General features: G+C 47.4%; 1 protein-coding gene across 1 annotated transcript in view; it reads left to right on the top strand.

The window, feature by feature from the left end:
- Window positions 1–4,175: 4,175 nt before the first annotated feature.
- FREM2 (FRAS1 related extracellular matrix 2) overlaps window positions 4,176–11,115 on the top strand; it is a 135,514-nt gene continuing 128,574 nt past the window's right edge. The window contains exon 1 of the mRNA XM_074566935.1: window positions 4,176–9,419. Within this exon, the coding sequence (XP_074423036.1) occupies window positions 4,268–9,419 (5,152 nt within the window). The 5' untranslated portion in view covers window positions 4,176–4,267. The remainder of the gene's footprint in view (window positions 9,420–11,115) is intronic.

The raw sequence follows: 11,115 nt of genomic DNA, 5'->3' as shown, positions 1-11,115 counted from the left end.
TGGGAGAAAAAGGATGACTGAAGCCCAGTTTAGCAATACTCTTGCATATGTATTCAAGCAAAAAACTATGCCCGATGATAGTTTATTAATAGCCACTTGCATAATAATTCCTTAATGAAATAAGAAAAACTGAGTATGGAAGCAACAGAAAGGTTGTTGGTTAAGTACAGCTACACACAGGAAACTCAGACACCCTCTCATCTGTACAATTTAACATTTTCAAACTTTTACTCTGTTTTACTCTGTATACTATTTATATAGGATTGGTCTTTGGTCTTTGTACACCAAATCACCTGACATACTGTGAATGATGAACTTTTTCTCTGTGCCGCAGTAGGTACTGTACAACTTGCTTTTACATGGCCATCAGATTTGAATTATAATGGCAGTAATTACTTACACAACCAGTAAGTGTCCGAATGCTTCCATCAATCTCATTTGCTCTTTCTGTCCTCTCCCCCTGCTCTCCTAATTTCCTTGGCAAGATAGTTAATACACGTTGGCAAGAGTTGGCAAATCTTTTTGCACTTTTAACTTATGAAATACTCGGGCTATCTATTTGGAAAATGTTAAAAACGCATGACATTTGTACGTCATATTTAGTTTCCTTTCACAGTATTTAATCATCAAAATTATTTCATTTTTACTAATTTATTTGAAGAGCATCTCTGGAATTAATTCCATCATTAAGATCAAAACTCCTAAGAAAAGTAATGTAATAACAAGAATCAGGCTTCGCTACCATTAAGATGTTAAGATTATACCATATCAACAGAGGGCAGTCTTTGATAACTATAAATTTATATGTAGACTTGGTGAACAGTGAACTCCTGTTTGTCTTACACAGGAACTGGGAGTTGTGTAGGTTTCAATAAGGAATATAAATCTGTGATCCATCATCAAAAGCAGAAGTCAGATGCCCTTAGAAAGGGTTACATCTAAAATAAGAATATTCTTTTTGAAATAAACATTCTTTTTGAAATAAACGTCTCAAAATATAAATTTATCCTGCCAAACCTCACATGTAATTTATTTCAGAAAATATGTTCATCACGAGATTTCCATGAGCATGCTTTTATTTATTAATACTCTGTTACGAGCAGGTCCTCTTTGTCATAAAGCTTTCTGTTTCTGTTTAGACTCAGAAATACAGTGTAGCATTGTACCTGAGCTGCAAGCTTTCATACAAGGATATATAGACTCTTCTTTTCCCTGGTCAAATACCCATCACTTTATTGACAAAATGTTTATTTTAAAACATCAATGGAGTTCTTATTGGGCCCAGTCCTGATTTGTTACACTGACTTCAGAGACAATTGGCAGGAAAACACTTTGACTTACAGCTATGCCATTAGGTCAGAATTTAGCCAAGATGAATTTACAATTTGAACACCAGTCAGCAAGCCAAGAAAAATCCTTTCAAAATTCTTATATCAACTCTGTAATCTGAAGCAGTTTTTATTTTATGTTGTGCTGTGAAAAGAAAAAAAAAACACCATGTCTTGCACTTTGTACTTGGACTGTGGCACAAGAGCTCATAGACTTATTTGACAAGACACCAACTGCTAAAAATAAAGAGGACTTCTGCCATTTGTACATGGAGTTTTACTACTTGATGATGGAGATAATAGAGATCAAAGAACCTGACACTGTAATCCACTGAAAATAAGAAATTTCTGTATCAGAGACGGGTCAATCCCATCCCTTCAATACTTTTCTCTTTTTTTTTTTTTCAGTTAATAAGCTAAATCTCTCAAAAATGTATTTGTTGCAATGCTTTTCTCCGTTCACTTTCACAGGTTATTTCAAAAGCTATTCCTTCATGTACTGGATTTCTCTAACTCTCTTTACTAATTTAAAAGAGATGTCCCAGATATGATCTCTTGATAAACATCACAACAAATACTGGTCTGACTTTAACACAGAAGAGATTGCTCTATTACAAACATGGCTGAAAACACATCATCATTAAAGACAAAATATTTTTAAGGTACATGTTTACCTGCCATCCCTAACAGTCTAAGAATATTAAAACCTGAAAAAATAGTGCACTTTTCATTAGATACCTGTTTTTTTCTTCTGCTAGATGCTGCTTGTAAGACGTTTATTACCCTTTTTCGCTAAATTTCTCTACACACATATGCATATATGCACATACACACATGGTTTGCATGGCAAACTCTGCAAAAGGGAGTTTATTTTGAAAAGAGGAAAATCTTTCTCCCTCGAAGTAAATAAACATGAAGATTTCTATGAAAATTGGTTCTGCAAAACTTCATTTTACTGCAGCCTAAATTTGTAATCAAACTTAGAAAGCACACATTTCTTTAATAAGTTAAGCTATTCATGCCCATGCAGGCAGACATGCCTTCAGATCACCCCAATGCTACCTCAAATCTCTGTGCTGGATCATTTGAGTTTGGTTGGTTTTTGGTGGGGTTTTTTTTGTTTGTTTGTTGTTTGTTTTTTTAAAAATTTATTTATTTGTTTGCTTTCAAACAGAACCAAGGATTTGACACTAGACCATTATATCTCGCCAATTCCAATCACTCCACCCTGAATACTGTCGTCTCTGACAAAAAGAGATATGAACACCATGTTTGTGAAACTATGGGAGATCTTTGTTCCTGGGACTCAACTTTTTCTAGTGAATTATATTCCTTTGAGGCTTAGAAATAGGACATTAACTTCCTGAAATGCAAGGTGAATGCCTCATAAAGGTAGAAAAATGGTATTAGTGTTGCTTCACTAGATATCTGACTACCACTAATCACTACCTCCTGCAGCAGCATCCAAGTCCATAATTCAGTATAGACTTGTTTAGCAAAACAGCTTTCTGCAGTTTTCCACAGGTACATAAAAGTATCTCACAAATTACAATAATCCAGTGTTGTAAAACAGATGTCCACTGATGTCCCTCTATCCCAAACCAAGCTGAATTATTTGTTGGAATGAATGCCTATGTGTAAACATGTCTGATGGTTCCCACATCTGAAATTCCAAATTCAGGTTTTCCATGCAGACAACAAGATTGCATGCCATAATGTTGCTCTGCCACTGAAGGATAACTTCAAAGATTTTAAAATAAGGCAGCATGACAAATTTACACAGTCACTTCCAAACACCTTTAGGTCATCTTTGAATCTGCCCCTCCTTCGTATTTGTCACGTTTCCATTGTTAGAATCTCTTTCTTTTAAAAACAGACTGGATCACATTTCATTGACAAGAAAGAATTTCAGCAGCTGTGAGAGAAGATGAATAAAAAGCCAGAGCCTGCCACTGGGAATATTAAAAGGCAAATAACTCCGGCAAGCTCAGACGCCTCTTAATATGCTTTTAACTGCAGACACGAGGTGGCAGAAGTACCGTGAAGCTTTTATTCCCCCACCGCTGCGACGAGTCACCTCCGAGGAATGAAACTGGATATTAACTAATGGGTTTTGCCCCGGAGATGTTTCTCCCTTCTCTTTCTGGCGCAGAGAAAGGCGGTGCCGGCCGGCAGGTCTCCACACACAGCCCTCACACACCCCGGGGCGCTTCTTCTCCCGTGGCCCGCCCCGGTTTCCCTCAGGCACCTTCCTCTCCCCCTCCACCTCCGTTCCGCCCGTCGCCCGGCGCTCACCTGCCGCCCCGTACCCCGAGGGGAAGGGAAACCCCGAGCCCTCCCCAGTGGCGGCTCGGGGACAGCCCCGCTCTAATCCTGCCCCGGGGGGCCTGGATTTACGGCGGGAGCGGGGAGGCTCGGGGCAGGGGAAGGCGGGGGGCGGCGGTGCGCTCCCGACGCTGGCTGAGGTGCACTCCTCCACGGTGGGGCAAGCCCTCCTCCCCGACACGGGGGCTCCGGTCGGCCCGTGGAGCCTTTCCCCGCCTGCTCCCCCCTTCCTCCCGTACGGCCAAGGCTCGCCCCGCTGCTCCCTCGGCGCCTTCCCCTCAGCAACCTGTTGAGGGGCCGGGAGAAGGGGGGGGATGCTGCCCCCCCGTGACTGTGGCTCTCAAGATTGGCATGCAGTTCTGTCCAATCGCGCTAGACGGCCTCGCCCCCTCGCGGGTGCCTATTGGCCGCTGGGAGGCGCAGGGCGGGGCTTGGCGGCTCGCGGGGCTCCCCTCCGGAGCGGGGAGCGCTCCCCTCAGAGCGCAGCGTGTGCGTGGGGCGAGCGGGTGGCGACGGGCCGCGCCGGCGGCAGGAGCGGGGCCGCCACTCGGCCCCTCTGCGGAGCGCAGCCGCCGCTGCCGGGGGGCTCCCGGCGCTTCGCCCCGTCGGCAAGGATGATGCAGGTTCTCCCCGCCGCGCCGCGGCGGCTGCTGGCCGGCTTGCTGCTGCTGCTGGCCGGCTGCGTTTGGGTGGGAGCGCCGGAGCCGCCGCCGGGCACCGCCGCGGTCTCCTCGCCCTGGGCGCCGGAGGCGGCCCCCGTCGTGGTGGCCAACCGCGGTCTGCGGGTGCCCCTGGGCCGCTCCGCCTGGCTGGACCCCGCGCGGGACCTGGTGCTGCAGGTGCAGCCGGGGGACCGGTGCCACCTCACCGTGCTGGACGAGGACCCGCTGTGGCAGCGCCCGGGCCGCCTGAGCCCCAGGCGCTTCCCCTGCGACTTCGGGCCCGGCGAGGTGCAGTACTCCCACCTGGGCGGACGCAGCCCCGCGCGGGACCGCGTCCGCCTCCAGCTGCGCTACGACTCGCCCAGCCGCGCCCTGGTGCTGCCCCTGGTGCTGGAGGTGGAGGTGCTCTTCACCCAGCTGGAGATCGTCACCCGCAACCTGCCCCTCACCGTCGAGCGCCTGCGGGGCACCAGCAACCCGCTGGACGCCCGCAGCCTGGAGTTCGCCTTCGAGCCGGGACGGCAGCGCTGCCGGGTGGGCCTGCTGCCGCCGCTCGCCGGGCTGCCCCGCTATGGAGAGATCCTCAACTACCCCCCGGCGGCGGCGGCGCCGGTGGCCGCGGGTGGAGAGGCGGCGGGGGGCGGCCCGGTGCCCGCCTCCATGTGGGACTGCGAGGAGTTCCTGCGCCTGGGGCTGCGCTACCGGCACACGGCAGCCGGCGGCTCCCCCAACCGTGACCTGGTGCCGCTGGTGGCCGAGCTGCGGGAGGCGTCGGGCAGTGGGGCGCTGCTGAAGCGCGAGTACTTCCAGGTGCTGGTGCGGATCCGGGCTGGGACTGAGAACGTGGCCCCCAAACCCAGCTTCTTGGCCATGCTCATGATGGAGGTGGACCAGTTTGTCCTCACTGCCCTCACGCCTGACATGCTTGCGGCTGAGGATGCTGAGTCACCACCAGACCTGCTGCTCTTCAACATCACCTCATCCTTTGGCCCTGGCCAGGGGCACATGGTCAGCACAGATGACCGGAGCTTGCCTGTCTCCTCTTTCAGCCAGCGGGATGTGAGGGAGCTGCGCATCGCCTACCAGCCACCCACAGAGGACTCGGATCGGGAGCGGCTCTTTGAGCTGGAGCTGGAAGTGTTGGACCCCGAGGGTGCTGCCTCAGAGCCCTTTGCGTTTGTCATTGTGGTGAAGCCCATGAACACCCTGGCACCTGTGGTGACCCGCAACACTGGCCTCGTGCTCTATGAGGGGCAGTCACGGCCTCTCTCAGGCCCTGGTCCCAACCCCAACCTGGTGATCAGTGATGAGGATGACCTTGAGCAAGTGCGGGTGAGTGTGGTGGCAGGGCTGAGGCACGGCCACCTTACTTTGCTGGAGGACTCCCCAGTACCTGCTGCCCCTCGTAAACACTTCACCGTGGCTGAGCTGGCAGCAGGCCGGGTCATTTACCAGCATGATGGCAGTGAGTCTCCACTTAGTGACAACCTGGTGCTGCGTCTGGAAGATGGTGGCTCTCGACACCGTGTTGAGTTTCTTTTCCCCATTACCTTGGTGCCCACTGATGACCAGCCGCCCCTACTCAATGCTAACACAGGGCTGGCCATGGCTGAGGGTGAAACGGTGCCCATCACCACCCGTGCTCTTAGTGCCACTGACATTGACTCGCAGGATGCCATCCTGCTCTTCACAGTGGAGTCTGGCCCCACTGCTGGGCAGCTCCTCCTTCGTCAAGCACAGCCGCCTCCTGGCTGGGAAGAGGAGGAAGAAGATGAGGGCTTTTCTTGGAGGAGGGTGCCGGGTTTAGCAGGGAGCTCCCTAATCTATGAAAAGCCAGTGAGAGAGTGGCTGCAGCAGGACATTGTAGAAGGGCGTCTCTATTACCACCACTTTGGGCCTCACAGTCCTGGCCCTGGGGTTGTGTTGGACCAGTTCGTCTTCAGAGTCCAGGATGACAATGACCCACCCAACCGCTCCGGACCACAGACTTTTGTAATCCGGGTACATCCCGTAGACAGATTAGCCCCAGAGCTGCATAGTAGCAGCAGCCTGCACTTAATAGTTGCAGAACAGCAGGTGACCCCACTGCGGAGGAAACACTTGTGTTACACAGATCAGGATTCAGGGGACCGTGAACTCCGCTATACAATAACACAGCCCCCCACTGACACTAACCATCCTCCAGATGTATATGGGTCCCGCCTTGGATCCCTCGTGCTGACTGAGGATCACTCTGTGGAAGTTACCCACTTCACCCAAGCCCAGATCAACCATCACAAGATATCGTACCGTCCACCACAGGAAGAACTGGGGGTGGCTCCTCATTTGATTCAGTTTCAGTATCAAGTGCAAGATGCAGCTGGCAACACAGCCGAAGGGACTTTCACCATCTACCTGCAGCCTGTGGATAACCAGCCTCCTGAAATCACTAACACTGGCTTCACTTTGCCTGAGGGAGGCAGCCATGTCCTCAGTCCAACTGAGCTGGATGCCAGTGACACGGACACTGAGCTTGCCCATCTCAGATTTATCCTGACCCAGGCTCCTCGGTATGGCCAGTTGCAGCTTTCTGGGTACAGTTTGATTCCAGGAGCTGTCTTTGGCCTGGAGGATATCAGACAAGGGAGGGTGGTGTATGTGCACAGTGGAGCTGAAACCAACAGTGATACCTGCAGGCTTGATGTGAGTGATGGCGTCCATTTTGTGCCCATCACACTGAAAATGAATGTGCACCCAGTTGATGATGAGGTTCCTATGCTACGGTTGCCCCCAGGCACTCTTGGTTCCTACCTGGATGTGCTGGAGAATGGTGCAGCTGAAATCACCGCTAATGTTATTCAGGGCACAGATGAGGATACAGATGACTTAATGTTGACCTTCATTGTAGAGGATCCTCCTCAGCATGGAAACATCCTGGTCCAAGGGGTGCCTGCAGAGAGATTTTCACAGAGAGATGTGCTGGATGGTGTTGTGGTATATGCTCACACTGGTGGGGAAATAGGCCGCCTGCCCAAAGAAGATACCTTCAACCTTACCTTGTCTGACCTGTCTGAGGAGTGGAGCGTCAGGGGCAATGTTGTACAAGGAGTTTCAGTCTTGGTGACCATTCTTCCTGTTGACAGTCAAGCTCCAGAGATTTTTGTGGGGGAGCAGTTCATGGTAACGGAAGGTGACAGACGGGTCATTACTCCAGCTCACCTCAGGGCTGAAGATGTGGATACTCCTAATGATGATATACTCTGCACCATTGTTGCTCAGCCTACATCTGGGTATGTAGAGAACATCTCCCCAGCCCCAGGATCTGAAAAATCCAGAGCAGGTGTAGCTATAAGTGCTTTTACCTTGAAAGACCTCCGTCAAGGGCATATTTTTTACGTCCAAAGTATACATAAGGGTGTGGAGCCTGTTGAAGACAGATTTGCTTTCCGCTGTTCTGATGGCATTAACTTTTCCCAAAGGCACTTTTTCCCCATTGTCATTATACCGATCAATGATGAAGAGCCTGAAATCTTTATACGAGAGTTTGTTGTGATGGAAGGCATGAGCCTGGTTATTGATACCCCTATCCTCAACGCAGCTGATGCAGACGTCCCTGCTGATGAGTTAATGTTCACAATCACCAGACTTCCCAGGCATGGCCACATTGTGAACCAGCTGGTCAATGGAACTGTCCTAGTGGAGAGCTTCACCTTGGACCAGATAACAGAGAGCTCCAACATACTCTATGAACATGATGACTCTGAGACAAAGGAGGACAGTTTTGAGGTGAAACTCACAGATGGTAAACATACCGTTAGAAAAATGGTACTCATCATGGTTATTCCTGTAGATGATGAGACACCCAGAATGGCCATCAATGATGGTTTGGAGATTGAAATAGGGGAAACTAGAACTATTCATAACAGAATATTGAAGGCTACTGATCTAGATTCTGAAGACAAAACCTTGACATACATTATAAGATATGGACCAGGACAAGGCCTCTTGCAGAGAATAAAGCCTTCGGGTGGAGTTGAGAATATTACCCTGGGGATGAACTTCACCCAAGATGAAGTGGATAGAAACTTAATTCAATATATGCATTTTGGCCAAGAAGGAGTTCGTGATCTTATCAAGTTTGATGTGACAGATGGAATAAATCCTCTCATTGACCGCTACTTTTATGTGACAATAGGTAGCATTGATATTGTCTTCCCAGATGTAATCAGCAAAGGAGTTTCTTTGAAGGAAGGAGGGAAGGTAACCCTTACTACTGATTTGCTTAGCACCAGTGACCTGAATAGTCCAGATGAGAACTTAGTTTTCACTATAACCAGAGCACCTGTTCGTGGTCATCTTGAATGCACAGATCAGCCTGGGGTACCCATCTCCACTTTTACTCAACTCTTGTTAGCAGGCAATAAAGTCTATTACATTCACACTTCAGAAGATGAGGTGAAAATGGACAGCTTTGAGTTTGAGGTGACTGATGGCTATAACCCTGTTTTTCGTACTTTCAGAATTTCTATCAGTGATGTGGATAATAAGAAACCTGTTGTCACAATCCATAACCTGGTGGTGAGTGAAAATGAATACAAACTGATAACCCCATTTGAACTGACTGCTGAAGACAGAGATACACCTGACTCATTGCTAAAATTTATCCTCACTCAAATACCAGTTCATGGTCAGATCATGTTCAATAACTCCAAACCAGTCACCACCTTCACTAAACAAGATCTAAATGAAAATCTAATCAGCTACAAACATGATGGCACAGAATCAGTTGAGGATAGCTTCTCTTTCACTGTTACGGATGGCACTCACACTGATTTCTACGTCTTCCCCAACACTGTGTTTGAAACAAAGAAACCTCAGACTATGAAGATTCGAATAATGGCTGTGGACAACAGTGTACCTCAAATTGTAATAAATAAGGGTGCTCAGACTCTCCGTATTCTAGCCACAGGTCACATTGGGTTTCTGATTACCAACAAGGTGCTCAAAGTGGAAGACAGGGACAGTTTACATGCTACTCTCAAGATCAGAATCACAGAGGGTCCACGCCATGGCTTCCTGATTCACCTGGGGAAAGGCAACCATAGCATCAGCCAGTTCACTCAAGGTATTACGATGCTCCATGCTTTCTTTAGATCACTGAAAATGGTCTTATTCACACTAAACTCTATAATAATTGATTAGAGAAACTTTCCAACAGCGAGCTTATTTATAATGGCTTTATATTTTTTAGTTCTCTTTTTTATTTATTGCATCTGTGACAGCTTTAAACAGGAAAGGGTGTCTACTGGATAAACACTGAATAAAGGAGCATCTTTGCTTTGGAGAGCTTACCGTCCAAATAACTGTGATTTGGACTTTCTGTTAGTGATAGAAATTTGGATAACAGATTTGGGCTGCACATGGTGCCAGATCCTTAGAGGCTGAGTGCCACCTTTAAACAGTTTTATTTAGAAAATGCTATGGGAGTGGCCAAGCTAGTATTAACTAATGGTCATACCATGGCTATATCTGTTGCTATACAGTCTGAGTGCACTTAACTGTAGAAGCAAAATAATTTCCCAAACATGGGGAAATAATATAGTATGAGTGCATCTGTTGCCCTAATTACACAAGTCTTAACCACAAAGTGTTTGTGGTAAATTAAAAGGTAATGTAAATGTTCTAAAATTATGTCAGTGATACTTTTCACATGGAACTAGAATACTAGATGGTATAAATAGGATGAAAACCACATGTGCTGATGTTCTGAAATAAAGCCTCAACACAGGGCTATGAAGTAACTTTAATTGAAAGGGGAGCATTAGCTATTCTCCAGAGAATTTTCCATGTTACTTTGCAATGAGTTTTAATAGCTGGTTAATTAAAAATGAAATGAGGTTTCTTGGAGCCTCCTGCAGCTGTTGAGTGATCAGACAGCACAATTTCATGGAGACTCAAAGTTACGGGGTCCCAGACAGGCTGGGCTGTGGAGGTGGTAAGGCTAGAGATTAATGCTTGTAGTTGTCGGTATTTCATTTCACAGAGCCCATACTGGTATGTCTCCCGTTTTAAAGTGTTGGCTGTAGTGATGTTCCTGTCAGGTAGACCAAATCTTGCAAACAGGCCTAATGAACTTTTGAATGGCGGGGGTGCCCTAAGTTTTGCGGTGTTAGTGCAAAAAAAGAGGATGAGGAGGGACCAAACCATGTCTAAGCTTCGGGAACCACTACATCTCCTTACATGTAAAGGCTTCAGTAGTGAACTGTGAGTAGTATTAAGAGTATTGTTGTCAGAACAAGTGAGAAACAGAAGAGAACGGGAGTGAGCAAATAAACAGATTATCACTTTTTTAGTGGGTTTTCGTTTACATTGGAGAATGTAGAATTACTAAGTGGATGTTCCTTGAAAGCAGACCACTGCATAGCACAGTGATATCCCATTTTTTTGAGGAGGGGGGGCATTCAGGATAGGTACATATTCCATTTTTTTTCATGCCAAGTGGCCAGGTGTGCGTTTGTTGGATGACCAAAATGCAGTTGTTACTTGGCTTGGCAATCATATAGCTTCGTTGATGTCTCAGCATTCCATGTAACCTCCTGAGGCCACAGATATCCACATGGCTACTCCACTTTGGCTCATGGCTAATCCACATGGCTACGCAGCACTTTGTAAGCAATGATTTTATTCAACATTCACCCCTGATAATGCTTTTTGTCTTCTTCTTCAGGCAAGTGTTTTCAGAGAGATGAGTTAATGATGTTGTAAAGTGTTTTTGTTTCTTAAAGAATACATATTAATATATGTAACCTTTAATAACCACA

The sequence above is a fragment of the Larus michahellis genome, chromosome 1 (assembly GCF_964199755.1).
Source record: "Larus michahellis chromosome 1, bLarMic1.1, whole genome shotgun sequence".
NCBI classification, from domain to species: Eukaryota; Metazoa; Chordata; class Aves; order Charadriiformes; family Laridae; genus Larus; species Larus michahellis.
Note: the sequence above shows the minus strand (reverse complement) of the source record. Positions and strands in the feature narration are given on the sequence as shown.